Source organism: Phasianus colchicus, chromosome 20, assembly GCF_987193195.1.
Source record: "Phasianus colchicus chromosome 20, bPhaCol1.hap1.1, whole genome shotgun sequence".
Lineage (NCBI taxonomy): Eukaryota > Metazoa > Chordata > Aves > Galliformes > Phasianidae > Phasianus > Phasianus colchicus.
The window spans coordinates 5,841,227-5,860,590 of NC_143455.1; the positions used below are offsets into that span (position 1 = coordinate 5,841,227).

The 19,364-nt window shown below is 45.6% G+C and overlaps 1 protein-coding gene across 4 annotated transcripts in view; it reads left to right on the forward strand.

The window, feature by feature from the left end:
- Nucleotides 1-19,364, forward strand: part of RNF213 (ring finger protein 213) — a 48,308-nt gene that overhangs the window by 27,420 nt on the left and 1,524 nt on the right. For all 4 annotated transcript variants that reach the window (XM_031598915.2, XM_031598916.2, XM_031598918.2 and 1 more), the window contains exons 33-64: nucleotides 148-227; nucleotides 1,058-1,205; nucleotides 1,579-1,714; nucleotides 2,134-2,322; nucleotides 2,777-2,916; nucleotides 3,283-3,437; nucleotides 3,939-4,151; nucleotides 4,517-4,698; nucleotides 5,474-5,594; nucleotides 5,690-5,790; nucleotides 6,055-6,234; nucleotides 6,777-6,940; nucleotides 7,028-7,130; nucleotides 7,835-7,949; nucleotides 8,441-8,651; nucleotides 9,619-9,809; nucleotides 10,055-10,183; nucleotides 11,010-11,120; nucleotides 11,339-11,584; nucleotides 12,175-12,256; nucleotides 12,580-12,614; nucleotides 12,942-13,036; nucleotides 13,772-13,931; nucleotides 14,230-14,404; nucleotides 15,185-15,279; nucleotides 15,441-15,692; nucleotides 16,378-16,510; nucleotides 17,167-17,250; nucleotides 17,620-17,800; nucleotides 17,941-18,142; nucleotides 18,349-18,432; nucleotides 18,717-18,914. In XM_031598915.2, coding sequence (XP_031454775.2) covers nucleotides 148-227; nucleotides 1,058-1,205; nucleotides 1,579-1,714; nucleotides 2,134-2,322; nucleotides 2,777-2,916; nucleotides 3,283-3,437; nucleotides 3,939-4,151; nucleotides 4,517-4,698; nucleotides 5,474-5,594; nucleotides 5,690-5,790; nucleotides 6,055-6,234; nucleotides 6,777-6,940; nucleotides 7,028-7,130; nucleotides 7,835-7,949; nucleotides 8,441-8,651; nucleotides 9,619-9,809; nucleotides 10,055-10,183; nucleotides 11,010-11,120; nucleotides 11,339-11,584; nucleotides 12,175-12,256; nucleotides 12,580-12,614; nucleotides 12,942-13,036; nucleotides 13,772-13,931; nucleotides 14,230-14,404; nucleotides 15,185-15,279; nucleotides 15,441-15,692; nucleotides 16,378-16,510; nucleotides 17,167-17,250; nucleotides 17,620-17,800; nucleotides 17,941-18,142; nucleotides 18,349-18,432; nucleotides 18,717-18,914 — 4,691 coding nt within the window. The remainder of the gene's footprint in view (nucleotides 1-147; nucleotides 228-1,057; nucleotides 1,206-1,578; nucleotides 1,715-2,133; nucleotides 2,323-2,776; nucleotides 2,917-3,282; nucleotides 3,438-3,938; nucleotides 4,152-4,516; nucleotides 4,699-5,473; nucleotides 5,595-5,689; nucleotides 5,791-6,054; nucleotides 6,235-6,776; nucleotides 6,941-7,027; nucleotides 7,131-7,834; nucleotides 7,950-8,440; nucleotides 8,652-9,618; nucleotides 9,810-10,054; nucleotides 10,184-11,009; nucleotides 11,121-11,338; nucleotides 11,585-12,174; nucleotides 12,257-12,579; nucleotides 12,615-12,941; nucleotides 13,037-13,771; nucleotides 13,932-14,229; nucleotides 14,405-15,184; nucleotides 15,280-15,440; nucleotides 15,693-16,377; nucleotides 16,511-17,166; nucleotides 17,251-17,619; nucleotides 17,801-17,940; nucleotides 18,143-18,348; nucleotides 18,433-18,716; nucleotides 18,915-19,364) is intronic.

Sequence of the window (19,364 nt, forward strand, 5' to 3'; positions counted from 1 at the left end):
GAGATGGAGCTCAGCTATTTGTGCAAGCGGTGATGGATCTGACAGATGTCCTACTGCTCTCAGATGCAGTCACTAAATAAACTCTTACGTGATGGATGCAGCAGCGTGCTGTTGTTTTCTAACAAAAATTCTACACCTTGGATGCAGATCCACCTGTAAATGGAGAAGAAGAGGAGGAGAGAGAGGGGGAGGCTGAAGCATCCGTGCCAGCAGCAGAGCACTGTGAGGTCAGTGTGGGATGCGTTTGTTTGCTCCTCAGCTATCAGTGCGGCTCTCTGCTCTTTTGTCACCCACAGATGCAATGTTTCCTTTGCATCCACGGTCACTTGAGATCCATCATATTATTTATTTACATCAAAAAATGTGGGTGAGAAAAAATCTGTCCACCTCTGCTGCCTGGTGAAAATTAACATCACTAAAAAAGGAAACAAGTGGCAGGACTCCATAATTCCTTACTGTGTTCCTAATTCTTAAAAAAAAAAAACAAAACAAAAATCAACCTTGTATTTACAAGCTTCTGCTGTTTTATGGACCTGGAACCTGAGGACTGTGGTTCTGAGCCTGCCATTCCAGTTGTCAGTGCTTTCTGTTGGAGGGCTATTGGAAACTGTGCTGGAGTTGGCTGCAGACTTTGCAGCAGCTGTGTTAAGACTGGCTCGTGCTCCTCAGGCAGTGTGATTCCAGAGGATGCCCACTATGAGGGTGGCTTTTGCCCTTCTAATGCCTAAGGGTCTTTCAAGGAGGGCATATATACCCCCAGTCGGGTTGATCAGTTCCACTTTCATTTGTGAACTGCTGAATCTTTCCCTGTAGGAATCGTATTTTCCCAGAAATGCTATTTTACATGCCAGTTGAAAAGGTTGCAGAAATCACAGCGTATGCTTGGTTTCAAAAGGAGTGCTTAAATTTGTCACCAGGGATAACAGAAGAACTGCGTTGTGGGAAGCAAATGACACGGGCTCTCTAGAGAGCATCACAATCCATAATAAGATGGATGTACTCATGGCAAGGGAGTGAAACCAAATAATGAGCTTTTTTTGTCTCTGCTGCTGGGAAGGGTGAAGTGCTGGACATCGTTGTGCTGCTGAGGAGCTGCGTGCAGAGTGCTGTGGGAATGCTGAGGGACCAAAATGAGAATCTGAGCCGAAGCAGAAAGAGAATTGAGATTCTCCTCAGCCTCCTATCCAAAGAGAATGGCTTGAAAGGTATGCACTCCACTCCTCTGTAGTGCAGCTGGTAGCGTCCCTCAGCATCCGGGGAGCCACCAAAATGTGCAAGTGAACTCCTAACTAAAGGGGGAACTAAGGGCTGGTGGTGTTTTCATTATAGTGTAGGAAGGGTGGAACTCCTAGGCTGGCTCCTGAGTGTGTGTGTGTGCTCCAGCATCACTACTTGTGTGGTTGCAGGGCTTTGCCTGGACTTCTGGCTCCTGGCTTTCCCTGGCTGTGCTATATCTGGTGGCTAGTTGCTCCCCATTGATTGATTACTGAAGCAAATATGAAGTACTGTACTTGCTGTGATATTTGTGCTTTGATCCACGGCCAATAGAAGAAGTACAACTGACTTCTTGTTTTGTAGCCTCCTTCCTGAAGACAACAAGGGCTCGTCTCTCCAGCCTTTTGAAAAAGCAAGAAGAAAATTCCTTTCAGCCCAAAAACTGGGTGCTTCGAGCAGCTTCCAACCTCAGTGCCCTGCAGGAGGCAGGGACCTTCAGGTAAGGACAGAGCAGCATCTCATAGCCTGCACCAAATGGCAGTGGTGGAGCAGGGACAGCAGTTCTGTGCAAGCTGAATATTTGCAGTTCAGCCTCCAGGCTGTGCTGGAATCTCTCTGAAGGCAGTTTCGCCTTCCCAGCTCCTAAGGGAGGGCAGCTTGCAGCTGAATGGGCTGTGCTGGAACAGGAGTGCTTGAGTGCATGGGGGCTCTTAGCAGATCAATAGGATCACAGATGAGTCACAAATAAGAAATGTGGGGTTTTTCTTTCCTCGTTTTTTTTTTCCTTCCTCTTTTAAAGGTAGGATTAGGACTCTCACAGCCAAATGCCCACAGTTTTTTAGGACGACCACTCCTGATTTGCTGATGCCATTGTTCATGTTCCCTCTGGGTTTCTCGGTCTCTTTCTTCCCCCCCAAGGCACACCTTGTGGAAGCGAGTCCAAAAAGCCATCACTGAATTCCTGGCTCTCCTAATTGCTGTCATAGACAGAAATGGCAATCTGGAGCTGTTGGCCAGGCCAGCACCTGAGTGGGTGACAAACCTGTGGATGTTCATCTTCAGTGACACAAAACTCCTGACTGTCCCTTCTGGTGGGGGTAAAAGCAGGTGAGCCCCTGGAGAGAGCAGCAGGAGGGCTTGGCTGGCAGCACTGACCCCAGTCCCACGCTGTCTCTAAATCCACGTGGGAGATAAACACTGTTGGTTGCTCCCAGCGTTGTGCCAAAGGCAGTGGGGAAGGTCTTTGGTGGCTGCAGAAGTCTCCTTTTTTTTCTGCCTTATCCCTGTCACTCCTGGGCTTTGCTCTGTGGTTCTTGGCTTGCTCACACTTCTTACCCATCCCTTGAAGCCTGTGTGTTGTGCCACCAGAGTCTTTTTGCTAGAGAACTCTCACTGGATAGGTCCTAATGCTGTGTAAGTGGCACAAGGAGTTCTATTCATGAGTCCTTCAATTCTTTTCTCCTTCTAGGGCTGCTTTCTTGCTTTCTGGATCTTACTGCCTCTGTCTGAATGTGCTTCTCAAGCAAAAGCCTGCTATACTAACCATCTTTTAATCTCCTAGCTCTCAAACAGATAAAATTCTGGTGCAGAACAGCATGATGGTGTCTGCCGATGCTGGGAATAAGATGCCCTTCAGCTGGAGGATAAAGGAGTATTTGGATGAGATGTGGTTGAAAGCTCAGTACATCCAAAACGCTGAAGGTGAGCACCTGGCTTGAGCTTGTGATGCTCCATCCATCTGCCCTGTGAACTGCAGTGTATTGCCAGCACGCCTCGGCCCATCCACCAACCTGGGATCACTTTCAGTCCCTCTGTAGTCATAGAAGCCAGCAGAACTCTGTTTCCCAGTATTAGTCTGTCTCGTGTCCTGAATGCTGTGGAAATACCAAGAGTTGATGTTAAGATCCAGTAAATATGGCAGTGATGTTTGGGCTGGGGAAGCCTGGCCTCAAATTCCTTGTTAGCACTCTGAATGAGAGGAGTGCTTTATGCACCAGTGACTGATTAGGTGTCCAACCCAGCTTCCTCCTGACATGCAGAGCTTTTCTCTGCACTCTTGTTTTCCAGACCAAGCAGAGAACTTCGTGGATATATTCCAGAAAACTGCACTGGGAGAATTTATCTCTGGTCTGAATGAGGGAGAAAGGCTGGAGCTCTTCCAGTGCTATGTCACTGACTTCATTGTCCTGACCATCGGTGTCTCCTCCTCGGAGGAGCTGCAGGTCAGTGTGTGGAACAGGAACTGGGGTTGGCTGAAGAGAAGGGCACGATGCCTGTGAACGTGCCCTTCTGTATCCATGCCATAGGATGGCCTGGGTTGAAAAGGACCACAGTGATCATCCAGTTCCAACCCCCTGCTATGTGCAGGGTCACCAACCAGCAGAGCAGGCTGCCCAGAGCCACATCCAGCCTGGCCTTGGATGAATGTTGCCTTCCCAGAGCCAGTCCTCCCCTCAGAGGAGTGATGAGCTGTCCCCAAAGCAGATGTTGGATTCTGAATAGCTGCTGGGATTACTGAATGCTTACCTTAGGGGCACCAATAGGAGAAGTGCTTCCTTAGGAGAGCCCGTAAAAATGGCCCCAATGTTTAAGGCTGCCTTTGTAAAGTGTTAATGATTTTTTTTTTTAGACAATTTTGTATTTTAGTACAAAATAAATTATAAAAGTAATTTTCTTTTGGTGAATTTTAATTTTGTTTAATTTTTTTCTTTCCAACTTTTCAGTGTCTGCAACTTGCTTTCCTCTCCTGTATCGAGGAATGGAAGGCAGCTTCTCCCAAAAGACAGGAGGCAGTGCCATGCCTGCCTTGGGTCCACCTGGGCTACAATCAGTTCAAGAGCCGCCTGCAGAACTTCTCTAGGATCCTGGCTGTACATCCCAGAGTGGTCGACTCTCTTCTTAACCTGAAAGAAGATGGAATGTCCCATCCCAACATGGTATAGTCGTCACCAGGCATTTGGTGATCCTCAGCCCTAGCAGAGAGCTGTCTTCATTGAGTTAGTTTGTGTGCAGTGTCCTTTTGATCCCAGCTGAAGTGGGAGGCGTGAACTCAGACCGAATTCTGGGTGTTGGGAGTAGGCAGCTATGTTAGCAGACTTACAAGTAGAGCTGAAATTAGGTTGCCGTGCTTTTGTGTTAATTAGTAGGGTGTGCTAATGATCTGAGCCATGAGCATGGGAACCCTAGGGCTTGAGGTCATCAAGTAGGGCGTTATTCAGTGCTACATAGCAGAGCCTTGGGCTCCCATATAATTCTGAAATGTTACTGCTGCGTTTTGCTTACGCTCTGTGTGTGCAATTAGGTTTTAGACATCTTAGCTGCAATTGTGTGTGCTGAAGAGCTGGAGAACCAAATGGAGACAGCTCAACCAGAGGTCTGGCTGCAGAAAGTGAAGAATCTTCAGATGCCAATTGAATTTATTTGTAAAGACAAGTTCTTACAGAGAAGTGATGTTTGGTGCCATCGGCTGCTACAACAACTCAAGTACGTAGCATGGATCTGCTCGCAGCCTCGATCTTTTGCCTTGCTGTTAGTGCAGAGCTGTTCTGGTGCTGCTTTTCTCTGATGAGAACTTTGTATACCTTCCCAGGTTCTGACTCGTGAGGGTTTTTATCAGTTGCAGATTGTTTTTCCTTTCTTTCCTTCCACAGATGTTCCCCTGAAGTCTAGCAGTGTTATCCAGTGCATTCCAGCTGCATTCAGGGCTGATTCAAAGCTCGTTAGTTTGATGTTAATCAGTGATGTTTTCCTGCTTGACTCCATTCTTGTAAAGGCAGAGATGGGGAACTTGGCTGCATCTGAGACAGAGACTTACCTCTCTCAATTCAGACCAAGAGAGCTACACTGGTATCTTGCAGGCCTTGTTTAGTTTAACCAAAGAGAAAAAAAAAAAGCTTGGTTCATGGTGATTTTTTTTTTTCTTTTTATAAGTTACCTCCCATTCTAACAGAAACTGGAGATAAGGTGTTTGTTGTGGTCTTTGTTGTGCTGCACTGCTGTCTGCAGGACAGATTCCCATGCCATAAACCTGCTCACTACGTACTGCTGTGTGTTTTGTCCTTGACAGAAAGCCAGGCTTTGGCTCGGGTGCAGATAACCAAAGGGTTAATCTTAAGAAGCTGCATGAGAACTGTAGTGGTGAGCATGAGAAGCAGATCATTAGACCGACCTGTTCTGCCTTTCATGCTTATTGCACAGCCATGTCAGCTCTGAGCTCCTAACTGTACTTCTGAAACCGTGCTTTTTTTCCTTCCCACAGAACCAGCTGGAACCGTGTTTTCTGCATGTCTCTGTTTGTAGAACATGTGTTGCTTGGTACCAGCGCTTTGATGCCAGAGGTTGAGAAATTAGTGAAAAATCACACTTTGCTCCTTGCCAAGGTAAGCTGGGATGTGATTTCAACCTCTTTCCTGTTTGCTTCTGCTGGTTGTGTTAGCAGAGCTGAGCCACTCAGCATCGCTCCTTTCTTCTGCAGCGTTTTGAGGAGGGGTCAGACATGAAGACTCATCCAACTTTTGTTGCAGTGATCAAAGTCCTGTGCAAATGCAAGGAGGAAATCAGCAGCAGGCTCTACAGGTAGTGATGCTGAGACAATCTGAACAATCGAGGAGAAATTTTGCCTATGTATTCGTGAGCATCAAAAGCACTGCATTCAATGTACTGAGAACCAGATGGAGAGCAGTGTATTCTATTTTATTCTGCAGCCTGGGGCTGAGTGGATTAGCCAACAGGTCTTCAAATGTCTTCTCTGATTCTAGTTGTAGATGAATGTCTTATTCAAGACTTTCTTAGTAGGATAGCATTGAAGCAATCATGTTCATTGCTGTTCCTGAATTACAGGTATGAATTGAAGCCGTGTCCCATCTGCCACGGAGAGCTCAAGGATCCAGTCCAGCTGTGTTGCAGCCATGCCTTTTGTGAGAAGTGCATCAGATCATGGCTCATTCCAGCTCACATGCATTGTCCGTTGTGCAGAGTTGCTGTTGAGGATGATAATTTAACTGTTAACAAGGAGCTCAGGTACTCCTTCCTGTCCAAGGTGTAAGCATTGCAGTGGGGCTGGTTGTGTAAGGAAATGGATTTGCACCTGTGAGGTCATCAACTCATGCACAAAGGGTAGAGGAGGAAACTCTGCTGAGTCCTTCCTCATCCTAGAATAGATTTGATCCATTTCCCCTTCATTGTTTCAAAAGAGGAGAGAAGTTGCCTTTGGCCCATGTGATGAGACTCATTGCAAAACCCTGCAAGCTGAGGGCTGAAGCAGCACTCAAAAGGCTCGGTAGCTGAACTGGACAAGAGAGCTGCTCATCACCTCAGATTGCTTTGTGATAGCATAGCAAAAAGCTCGCAGTGCACATATGTGGCATCCCTTTGACAGCTAAGATCAAATGGCAATTTGATGTGGCCTTTTCACTTGGATACTATTGAAGCGTTGCATAAATCCAACCTTTTGGAAAGCTGGGAAAGAGCATCGCTTTGAGTTCTGCCAGTGTCTGCTTTGCTTCATCTATTATTTAGCTGGTTTTGTATTTGTATCCTAATGCTTTTCACTCTCTACCTAGTGGTGCCATAGCAAAAAATGCCCTGTTCCGGCAGAGGTGCAATAACTTCTTCATAGATGTGGTTACCACCATGTGTTTTAAGGACAATGAGCCCCCTGACACAGCGGTGATCCAGGAGCTCCTCAATCTGCTGTTTGTGTACAGGGACTTCCTGGAAGATTCAGGTGAGCTCCCTTCCTAGAGCTTCATGGAACCCATTCTCTTGGCAGCTTCTCTCACCTGCCCATCCCATCCCTTCTGTATTCCCACAGATCGCCCTGCTGCTTACACCAAACTGCTGTCCCCATTTGATGAGGAAGTGGATGAAACCCCTGTTATCCGCTCAGTAATGCTGAAGCTTCTCTTGAAATACAGGTGAGCACAGTCAGTTATTGGATGTTACACTGCAGGGAGGAGGTGGTGGTTCACCTTTTTCCATGGCATCATCAAATCAATGTTTCTTCTCCTTAATTCCCTACTGCTCGTTGAATTTGTACCATGAGAGGTGAAATTCATCCTGCGCCTTTGCATCAGTCTTGCAGGTGGGCTGACCTGCACGTGCCTTGTGTGATGTGTCTGATCAGTCTGTGCCAGCACGTACCTATTTGTTCTTAACATAAAGCTGTGCTGAATGTGGATGGCTCAGGCAGCCTTGGAGATAGCTGATGGTTTTTCAGATCAGCAGAGCAGCACTCCTGATCCGCAGGCAATCAAGGACAACAATCTTTTGTATGCTTACTCAGAACTCTCCCTTCACAAAGGTTCCTCCACCTTCCTTTTGCAGTCTGTACATACAAAGAGCCGTTTCTCTAGTGTGATTGTTTCCTAATTCAGTTTCCTAAAATAGAGCAGATGATTTATGCCCTGGAAATCCTTATTTGTCATCTTTGATAAAAGCCCAGCTTGGAGGAAGAAGCTGGATGTTATCTGGTAGAAGCCAGCACAGCTGCTCTTCCATCACTTCCAAAGTGATCTCTGCCTGGCTGTGCCCTTAACTGGTAGTTTGATCACGATTTAGAACAGAATTAGCAGCCACCAGCATTGCAGCCGTGATAAGGGAGTGTTTCTCTCTCCAATAGCTTCAGTGAAGTGAAAAATGACGTGCAAGATTACCTGTCCCGGGTTGAGTGCAGCCACATCCTGGACAAAAGAGATAAAAAAGAGCTCTACTTGCTTTTTGTCAACTGCTTGGAGGTAAGACTTTGGCAGCAAAACTGGTACAGGGGGGAATTTAGGCCCACTCAGCATCCCTCCCCCAGAACCAGCTCTCCAGTACATAGCTATGCTTCCCAAGGTAGGGTTTCTTTTTGCTTCTTTCCCTTGGGCACCTCACACAAGAACGTGTGTTCTTGTGAAGGGAAAGGTAGAGCTCTTGGAACATATGCTGTGTGTTTCAATGTGATTGTGCTCAGCCAACGTGCTCTTAACTCTCATGCTCAGCTGCACATGTGGGAAATATGGGAGAGCTTGGGTGTGTTGCTGAAGAAGTGTTTGGTGATGCAGTAGAAGTTTGGGATAAGCACCAGAAGGATCCCAGGAAGGAGCTGATGGCAGTTGGGTGGGAGGTGTCACAAACATGGAGTTTTTTTGGCAAGGTGCACTGCACCCTTGCATACAGCACCAATGCATGGGGTATCAGACTCGAGTGGTTCTGCCACTCATGCACTGTTCTGCTTCATCTTTAGGATTCTATGTGTGACAAGTTTGAAGGCAGCTTTGGATGTGAGTGTGTTGACTCTCTGCTCGGTGACAGAGGCTTCCCAGAAAACTACCTCCCAAAAAGCAATCAAAGAGCTCCTCAGGAATCATCTGTGGAATACCTGCAGGCAGTAGCCAAAGTTCGCTTGTACCTGACTAAGGCTGCAGAGCTGCTCTATGACTTGTATGAGCTCACAGGTAAGTAATTGTTGTGCTGTCGAATGGAAATGTTGTAGACAATGTAAAGTCACCATGGGAGGTGAGCTGGGCACAATCAGTGCTCCTGCTGCTGTGCTGGAATCTGTGCTGATGTCCAGCTGAGACGGAGTGCTTCAGCAATTTTCCCTTTCGTTAGGAGTGCCAATCAGTATTGTCCTCTTCACCAAGTGTTAGAAGTGCTCTGGTAAGGCTGTGCCAATGGCCCCTAGGGCATAGCTGCATAGCAGTCCTGACTTTGAGAAAGAGAGAATTTGTATCCCCTGGATGCTAACAGTGAAACTTCATTTAGGACCAAGTTAGTTAAACTGCATTAAGTGGACGAATGAAGCATAAGTGATACTTTAGATACGTTGATGACTGTAAGGCTTCTGGTTTAGTGGGCATCTGGAAAGGAGGAAGAGGTACTTCCAAAAAAACAAACCTTAAAAGAAAGTGTTGAGTTGCTAAGAGATGCTAACACAGTCAGCGAAGCATCAAAGCATCCAAATGACTTCAAAGGAATTTCAGAGTCCAGCTGAAGGATGTCAGGCCAGTGGAATGTATGCAGGAAGCTGTTCTTAGGGCTCTCCATCACCTTGGTAGTTGAGCTGAGGGAAATATTAAGAGAAATGGAAGAGCTCTGAGAATTTATACCAGTTCCTTATTGCTGGAGGAGAGCAGTAGAATACAGGAACACCCCTGAGTTTGTCCAGATGAAGTTTTGGTAGGAATCGCAGGAAATTTTTTTCATGTATTTAAGTCCTGGTTCCAAAAACGTGTTTGGAGTTTGTGTCCTATTGGAAACGTAGAGCAGATTTCCATAAAACACTTTGGAAATGACATCATCAGTGTCAGGAATGGGTTGTAGGCCAGAGTTGGCCTGAGGGAACACTCTAGCTAAGCAGCAAGGTGGGATGTATTTCTTTTTTTCCAAGGTAGGATGAATTTTTTGCTTTTCCTCCTCCAGAACAAGACCAGGTGGAGGAGAAGAAACATTACCTAGAAAACGTGAAGGTGTTCTGTGATCTCAGCAAGAATGACTGGCACCGTGTTTACCTGGTCCGGAAAATTACTCATCTGTATGGGCTGGGATTTGCTCAGAAGCTTGTAATGGAGGCAGGGTTCAACTGGGTGTTCCCAGCAGAAATTCTGCGACAGGTAAAGAAGAAGGGTCTGTTTGGAGATGGCCCTCTCCTGTTAGTCCTCAGTTGGTCCTAATGCTGCCTGGTTTTGGGGAACTTGCCACGATGGGAAATCTGTTCAGGTTGCCATACCTGTGTGCTGCCTCTTTGTGAAGGCTGAAAGGCCTATTGGGAGAAATGGCTCCTGCAAAGATCAAGTTCTGCCTTGTCCAGTGGCAGGTTAACATCCACAATGCTCACTGAGGGCTTTTCCCTTTGCAGGTACAGAGCAGTCAGTCTAACCACATCGATCGTTACCTGGCGTGTGGCAAGGGCTACAAAGTCCTGCGTGATGCTGTGGGGAAAGCCATGATAGAGTGCAAGCCTGAGGATCTGTTAGAGGCCGAGAAGGTATGGCATGTTCTCCTCACCATAACCCTCTCATGGGGTCTGGATAGCCAGCACTGAAGCTTTATCTGTTGGTGTTGGCAGTGTCTCTTTGCAGCGGAGATGCCTGCGTTGCCTTTGCTTGTGGAAGTTGCTGTGGCTTATCATGGCTGAGATGCAGACATTTACTTTTCTTTTATCACGTGCTCTAGCATCTGTCACACTGAAATTCTGTTGGTTGCCTCATCCTTGCTTTTCTTCCCCTCTAATAAATGCAGCAGTTTGATTTACGGTGAATGATGCACACACCTTGTAGCCAACTGCCAGGAGAGGAGGCAGGCAGCCTGAGAAGCTTTATGCCTGTTCCCTGCCTGCCCATATCTGCCTATCCTTGTGCCTTGCCACGTAAAATCAACCGAGTGTTTTCAGTGCAATTGTAACCTTTTTCCAATACACATTTTGTATATAACAGTGTTCAGGATGTTTGACAAAAAGTCTCCATTGGAATTTCTCCACATCACCCAATGTGTTCACAGGTGGTGATATTTTCCATCACTTGTGTGTTGATTTGGCTTGAAGGCAGGGAAACAGGCTGCTGCACTGTGGGATCACAATTCCAGCTAGATGAGAATCAAATACTGAAGCTTCTGATATCAAATCAGCTTGAAGGCTCAGATTACTCTTCTTGTGGCTTGGGCAGCAATTTCTGCACCGTCCCTTCATATGTGAGGAGAGCTTTAATGCAGACCTACTGAAACTTGCTGATCCAAAACCAGCTGAACCCTTGTGAATGTTCAGCCATCACAGCGCTCACCTCTTTTCCACTCTATCATGAATTCATCTTTTCCAGGCCTCTGGCAGCACCCCAGCTGTTCGATCTGTCCATCTGCTCCTGGCTATTTTCAGAGAGGTCACTGCCCTGCATGGATTCATTGACTCAAGTTTTCATCCCAAACAGCAGGTAAGGTACTGCCCTTCGGGGGCTTGTGACAAATGCTTCATCGATAAGTGAGATATAAATCATTGGTGGAAGAACTTTTTGTTCTGGCTTATGCCCTGGTCAGGGCAAAAGTATTTTTGAAGTGAGGGAAAACGCAGCATGAGAAGCAGCTGCTAATCCTCCTGAGTTTGATGGACAATATCACGGTGGTTTTATTTCTTTTAAATGTGTGCTTTCAGCAAGTGTGTGCTGTGACTGAGTTCATCCAAAACTCCAAAGTCCTGAGTCCTCCAGACCTGCAGAACTTTGCGATGTCTCTCGTGATGAACGCACTGCCATCTGTTCTGAGTGTGGATCCCCAAAGCTTCAGCACTAACGGAGCTCTCATTGAGATGGCTGTTCATACCATGGCTGTCTTGCTGTGTGGGCAGAACCCCATCCTGCAGCCACTGAAGAATCTGGCATTCTCCCCACATGCCATGGAGGTAAAGAGATCAGTCAGTAATACTTTCATGCATCTGCTAGGCCCATTGTAATATCATCGTAGCATCAGAAGACAGCAGCTCGTTGTTTTAGTTGTGAATTTCTGCTGGGTATCTCAGCGTTGTTGGCATTAACTGACACAGCACTGAGCTCTGGACTGGCACCTTTTCAAAGTACTTCTGCACACTGAGCAATATCAGGCAAATACTTGTGATGTCTGAGCAAGTCTGAAAGCAGTTGGCTGATAGCAGCCTGGAAACCTGTGTTCTAGAGGATAATAGAACTATAGGATGTGGAGATAGAGCTGCAGACCCTTCTGCTTCTTCTAGCTCTCCAGACGTGAGGAAGCACACTATTAGACACCAGGGTACATGAGGTCATTCCAAGAGTTTAGGATGTCTAGAGAGTGCATGTGCAAGTCTTGACAGTATTGAGGGTTACATTTGAAACCATACACATGCATCACACCCTTCATCTGCACTACCTCTTCTTTTAGATACCATGATGGGGAATGAGGATAAAGAACAAATGGGCAGCTGCTACAGTCAAGAATTAATTGAGATGTTCACTTGTCACCTTTCTTCCTCTTTAGCACTCTTTTCTGCCTACGATGCCAGAAGATCTGGTGGCTCAAGCGAGAGCCTGGGAAGGACTGACTGGTCTGCATATGTACAGTAAGTGCTTCTGACTGGCTTTGAAAGAAATTGAAGAATCCTTGTTTTTGAATTCTGGATATGAGAACAGACATCATCATCTTCTTGGTATGAGTTATTCTTCAGGCTTCTATTCCATGTTTTTCAAGGAGAGAAGCAATAAAAGCTTCCTCTAGTTTCAATGTGGGCCTTTTACACTCTGTTGGGTGTTGGGAACATCAGTGCTTTCCATTAGGCCTGGAAGCATATTTCTAGCTTTAAGGTGATGGTCCCTGTGATAGGAAATAACAGGAGCCTCATAAATAGCTCTGTTAACACTGTTCTACTTTTTTCTTTCTTCATAGTGTGTCCAAATGGCCACCCCTGCACTGTTGGAGAGGTAAGAGTTTGAGATTGGTAGGGTTTTTTTTTTAAACAAACAAGATTTGCAACAATAAACTTTCATATTTTAGTTATTGTTGAAGTTCTGTTGTACTGCATTTCATCCTATAAAGTCCCTGCATTGCTAGCCATTTTGCCACTGTAATGTAAAATTTAGAATGGCTCTAACCCAGACCGTGCCATAAACCTGGCAGATAAGTCAGCCAGAGGTCATTTGCCCAGTATACAGCAGTTTTCAAAACAAGCAGCTACAGTCTGGATTTCTGCATCGTTCTCTCTGCTCTTACTCTGGAATTCAGTGTTCTCTCTTTTTGCTTTTTGCTAGTGTGGCAGACCCTGGGAAATTGGCCGTTGTATTGAGTGCGGCTTAGAAGTTGGAGGGCTTAATCATAAACCAGTGCCTGGCTTTAAAGAATTCCGGTATGCTTTGATTCATTCACCTTCTCGGTGCTAAATGGTATTGCAAATTGCCTGTTGTGCCTTCAGAACAGAAGTTATTGCCTCTTGCTGCTACCTGAAAGGTGGCACAAAGGGGTTCCCTTACTTGCTCACATGTTGGCCTCTTGGAAGTGGAAGAGGCTGAGCCATGAGGATGCTGGTAAAACTCTGAATTTCCAAAAACCACATTAAAATAAGAGCTTGTTAAGCTTTTAGTCGAAGCTTTTCAACTCTCGGTTCATCCAAGCTGATGTAGGTTGTGTGGTTCCACAGTGACATAGAGCAAAAAGCTACGTTTTGTTGGATGGCTCATCAAGGCTGCAGAAGTTGTAGTTCCTGCAGTTTTAGTCCTCCTTCTCTGGATTTGCATTTCCAGCCCTTGCATAAAAGCATTAAGGTCTCTAAGTCTAACAGCAGTGGCTTTTCACCTGTCCTGCGTGGTGCTGGCTAATCCTGCCCCACAGGGCTGGGCATTGCCTCTATCATAGAATATGTAATAAGAATAGATGTCCAACTAAACAGAATCAGGCAGCAAAACTAAGGGAACTGGCTTATTTGCATACCAAACTTACTGAAACTCTTCATTCCCCTGCAGCACTCTTAATTGGTACCTTTTGTGGCATTTGAGCTCATGATCAGAAAGATGTTGCTGGGTATTGATAACCTCCTGTCTTCTCTTGTCAAGGCAATAATTACTGTGCATACGCTTTCGAACAGGAATATTGAAGACAGAACTCAAACTGGCCACATACTTGGAGATGTACAGCATAGAAGAGGACAGGGAGTGTCTGATCGATCCATGACCCCAGCTGTCTTCGTTCTGATCCGCTTGCTCACACATCTGACGATGCTGCTGGGAGCCACAAAAGATCCTCAGGTATCTCCCAGTGGTAACTTCCAAGTGGCAGAATGAAATGCAGTGAAATCTGTGTGGTGCTGGTCCTTTTCATCACATTGCCTTGTGACTAGGGTGGTCTTTCAAGACCCAAACTCCCCTCCTTGCCTAGCAGTGATGTTGGTTTCACCATGCAGTGATGTGTGTGCATCCCTTTATTTGTTCAATAGTCCTGTAGGGTGGAGTAGAGACTTTCTGGTAAGACTGTGGATCTGCATGCCTTGTGTTTGATCTGGGCTGTGTTGGCTGTACTCATTCTCTCCTTTTTGTCACTCTTTAGTCACTGAGAAACATTATCAAGCCACCGGTGCACAACTCAGTGACCTTCCTGCAGCAACACATCCAGGAGGATTTGGCACAGCTGACAAGAATTTTGGGAAAGAGTGTGGATGAGACTATCAACATCCTTCATCTGGTCCTAAGCAGCCTTCTGAAGGACCAGCACCCAGGGCAGTGTAAGGAAGCTATCAGCCATATCTGCAAGCTGTGTTGGCATTTTAAGGGCAGCATTTATTTTGCTTCTTTGGTAAAGAACCATTTCCAACAGGCAGTAGCTGAGCTGATGAGGAAGATGCAGGAACGTGAGGCTTGTTTCTCACTGTAGGGAGTGGAGAAATTTGAGTGCAGGGGTTTTGCAAGGTTTGATTAGTAGTTTTGAAAAGGGATCGTGGAATAAATAGCCTTGTGATATATTGAGAGTTCTCAGCTCACTGAGGTGCTGCTCAAAGCACAGTACTGTGTATAATCGAATGCTACTCCTTAAATGACTGCCAAGAAGTTAGTTGATAGAATAGGGATGGCAGTGTCTGGCTAGCAGTAGAATCTGGAGTTCAGGCTGACATGAGTCATTGTTGTAGGGTGATTTATATGGAACAGCCGTATTTTCAGTGTGTGACAGCATGGGCCATTATTCAAGTTCTGTTCTTTATTCTGTCGTTGCTCCTGGTCTGACCTTGAACAAGTTGTTTAACCTTTCTGGGATTCTGAATGACTTGTATAAATGGCTGCATCGTTTGAATGAATGACTGAAGTCTCTAAAAGCCTGAGATTACTGCGTGCTGTTCTGGATGATACTCAGCTAGACTGAGATGCTCGTTTAGCTTTCAGGACCTCTGTAATTGCTCCTGGCTCATCATGCAAGCGTGCAAGGATGTCACATCCAGAAGCTTTGGGAATCTAAGTTCTTTCTGCAACTGAGGTGTTATGAATATAACTCTTAAATATTTCTGATACAGGGCCAGTTCAGTTTGATGGTGTGCTTTCCACCAAGGAGAAAAGAAACAAATGGGAAGAAATCGTTGCAAGGACAGTTGTTATTCCTGAATTGGAGGTGAGAAATTTGTTTTAAAAAATTTCAGCAGCCACTTCTTTAGAAATCTGACCTGCTATAATACCTGTGTTACCCTTTTCATCCAGCTGTTCCTAAACCTGAGCTATTTAGGAGTTTAAACAAAGCTGCCAATTCTGACAGAACCTCATTCTTTTACGCAGGACTTGGATAAAAAACTTCTGAAGTTAAATGAGCAAATTCAAGAGGATGAGAGAATCTCTTCCAATCCAGTAGTGAAAATAGTTTATGGTGACCCAGGGACCTTCCTGTCCCAGCTGCCCAAGGACAGCCACATACATCACTCCAAGATGTGGAGCAGCCGAAAGAGGATTTCAGTGGAGAACCTGGGCCACGTAGTCCAGCAAATGAACGCCAAGGACACCGTCCCACTCCTGTGGAAGTTCCTGCAGAAGGTGAATGTGATACAGGGGTGAGACCCCACAGTGTTTGGATATCTGTCCACAAATCCTCAGAATGGTTGAGGTTGGTGGAAGGGACCTCTGGCTCTGTCTGGTCCTACTTCTCAAGCCTTGTTTATTAAAAATGAGGTAGGCTGTTGCAGGAAACCTTTGTGCATTTCTTTACTTTTCCAAAGGGGACACGTAATGTCACCAGTTTATTCCAGGATATGCTGATATCCACTTTATTCCAGGATATGTTCTTTGGGTTCACTCCCCATGACAGTATGAGGACCCAATGGCATCATACCACATCCAGCAAAACCTGAACAGGGGCCAAGGCGTTTCTGCTGTAGCACAAGCTGCAAAATCAAACTGGAAAAGAACAGTAAAATTGCACAGAAATGATTGGGAAGACAGAGTCAAACCTGAGCAGTGTTCTAGCATTTGATTACAGTGTTTTCCTCATCGTAACCTTTGATAATCTTGAACTGCACATGCAAAAAAAAAAAAAATATATATATATATATATATATATATATATATATATATATATATATATATATATATATATATATATATATATATATATATATATATATCTTCCTTGTAACATCTAAAAAGTAATTCAGTAAAAGTATTCAGAACTACTTTCTGTCCAAGATCAGCTTTACTCACGGGTCACATTTTCCCCCTCCAGGAAACAGAACTGAGGCTGGTGAAATATCTGCCGGAGATTCTGGCTCTTCAGAGAGACCTGGTGAGGCTGTTTCAGAACACCTCTGATGCCAAACGCTGCACGATCAGAGAGTTCCTCAGTGAGCCCCTCTCAGGTGAGAAGATGCTGCCCAAACTGTAAATTAGCAAAACAAGAAGTGCTTTAGAACGACTGCCTGGAGAATCCGGCTGATAATGGAGGTGAAAACTCCTGTTGAACTTACAGTTTCTTCCTTTCATCTCCTGTCTGGATGAGCTGGAGGCCTTGATATTGAAGGTTTCTCTTTTAAAAACCATAAAGTGGTTTTAAGAGAATTATGAGCACGGGAAGGAGGGTTACAGGGGGTGGGGATTCTGTTCAGAGATGGGCAAGGTGAATGCAGCTGTGGGTATGCTGAATTTCTGAGCTGTGCCCTGGAGTAGGGCCTTCCTAAAAGGTATCAGAGATGTCCATCCTTTCTGATGCTGGAGAAACAGTTTATGACAAATCCTTCAATTGCACTTATATACAATTGCTTTGTTCTTGAGTACTTAGAACAGTTCTTAAAGGTCGTGCAGAGTCAGACCGAGTTTTGTAGCCTGGGCCAACTTAGCACAATAGTAGGAGAACATAAACAGAACAAATGACTCCATTTAATAACACTAGGAAGCTGTTTAATGTGCATTTAGGCACTTCTGATCTGTTTTGAACAGTGGTGCTTTGAGAACACTTGTATTACTGGATTTCATGGTGTAGCCAGTAAAAGGTGTTTCCTGTTTCTGGTGTTCCCAGATGTGATGTGGGTTCTGTTGGAGAGGAGAGTTGATGTGTTCCTGTCAGTTTGGAACAAGCTGAGGTCATCACTGGATACCAATGGTGAGTATTCTTCTTTCCCAGCACTGTTCTGAGGGGTGGAAATGAGAGAGAGCCTGCTGTCAGACAGGGGTTCTTCGATACCATTGGTAGATTTCTCCCATCAGTTGCTGAAATGCATCCTCAGAACTGACCTTGGCCATTAAAGGTTAAAAAATATGCAATGGAAGGCTTTTTCCTGCTTGTAATATTCTCCCCTAACCTGCTTCCTTTAGCACTTAGAGGGAATGGAACGAGTGCTGATTTCTTTTCATGTTGCATACTTTCTCCTGACCCGTGTCAGCTCAGGAGAGGCTGCTTACTGTGGGCTCTCAAGGAGCTCAATGGAAAGCTTTCAATGCTCAAAGGAGTTTTCAATGCTTTTTATTTCAGGGGAATTTAAACTTCCTAAAGGCTACTGTGATGCTGACCTGACCCTGGACAGCAAGCTTGAGGTCCTTCTGCCACGTCGACAGGGACTGGGCCTCTGCTCCACAGCCTTAGTCAGTTACCTCATCAGCCTGCAGAATGACTTCATCCATTCGGTGAACAAACACATCAAAGATGATGAGCGGTATGCATCAAAGTGCAGCTAAGCACTTTTTAGTCTGTTTTATCAACTGCCACCACAGGGTCTGCTCTCCCTGCTTCACAAGGGCTTGTCGTTGTAAATGGAGACATTTTTTTATTTTTTTTTTCCCCCCTCTTCTTCAGGTACTTGATCAGTCCATCAGAAGTTGCCGACCTTCACTTGATCAGTTATGAGGTTGAGAAAGACTTGATTCCTCTGATCTTATCCAACTGCCAGTACAGCATGGAGAAGGGAGGGGAGACGTTGCAGCACTTTGATCTGGAGAGGATCCAGCAGCAAGTCATCAGCAAGTTCTTGCAGGGGAAGCCGCTCATCACCCTGACGGTAGGACCAGGCAGCTAGCTATGTTTGTAGGCAGCCAGAAAACTGCAGGCAACGAGCTGCTGCCTGGCCTGCAGCTGTCTGCAGGGCTCTGATGATGTGCTGGCTGTTGCTGGAAGCCCTGCAGAGTTTGCTGCAGCAAAGCATGTGCTGTAGCTTGGGTTAGCGATGTTACAAAGCTCTCCAACAAATGGTTTCTCTGTTGACAGGGAATACCCACCCTCGTTTACAGGCACGATCGGAATTATGAAGAGCTATTTAATGATATCAGGAATAAGCAGCGTCTGCATCAGGTGGGTTTCTGCCCTGGAGGGAACAGGGCAAACGTGTGACCCCTTAAATGCTAAAAAGTGTCAGGCCTGCCTTTCTTGCTTTGCCCATCTGCTTTGAAGGCTTGCCTGCTCATCTATTGGAACCCTGTAATCATCTTTCATCAGTTAGGGTTTACAAAGCAAAGATGTTAGGCATTTTCAGTTTCCTAAATCTGGGGCTCTGTCCCTTATCTGGGACTTCAGCAACTTGAGCTGCACTAAGGAGTGGTTCTAAACTAACAGTGCTTTGGCTTCATGGTTTTCAGTGTGCGCTTCCCAGTTCTGTGATGAATGCAATCAGTGGGGAATTACAGTCTTACAGTGATGTCTGTGATGCTCTGTCTGTCACTGAAATTGCCTTGGAGTTTCTGGCCATGGCTGGAGAGAACACTGAAATGCTTCTGACCGACTACATTGAAAATGTTCTGCAGATGGGTGATCAGACAAACCCTCATGTATTGCAGGTGAGTGTTGAGAGCACAGTTCATGTTCTTAGATGAAAAAATATCTACTGATTTATACTAAATCCAGGCAGTCTGACCTCTGAGCTCATTGAAACTTCTAATTCAAGCTGAATTAGAACGTGTTAGGAATCTCTCCCCACCATACTTGACAGCAGGGTAGAAAACAATTTTCACTTCCACTGCAGCTGGGGTTTGCCAGGTGGGAGCATCCAATGGCTCATGACACTCAGCAGGTTCTTGCAAAACCCTGCAAGTGCAGGATGTGTAGAAGGTCAGACTCCTCTCTGCAGCTCCATGCTTTGCTGCCAGCACCACCAGGAAGGGCAGTAATTAGGTGAATGTCAGCATAATTAGTTGCAGTGCTAAAACTGAGAAAAAGGAAAAATTTAGTCAGCTTTTAGCAACATTGGTTTGCCTGGTGCTGAGCGGGATGAAGATAGCCCTTTGCTT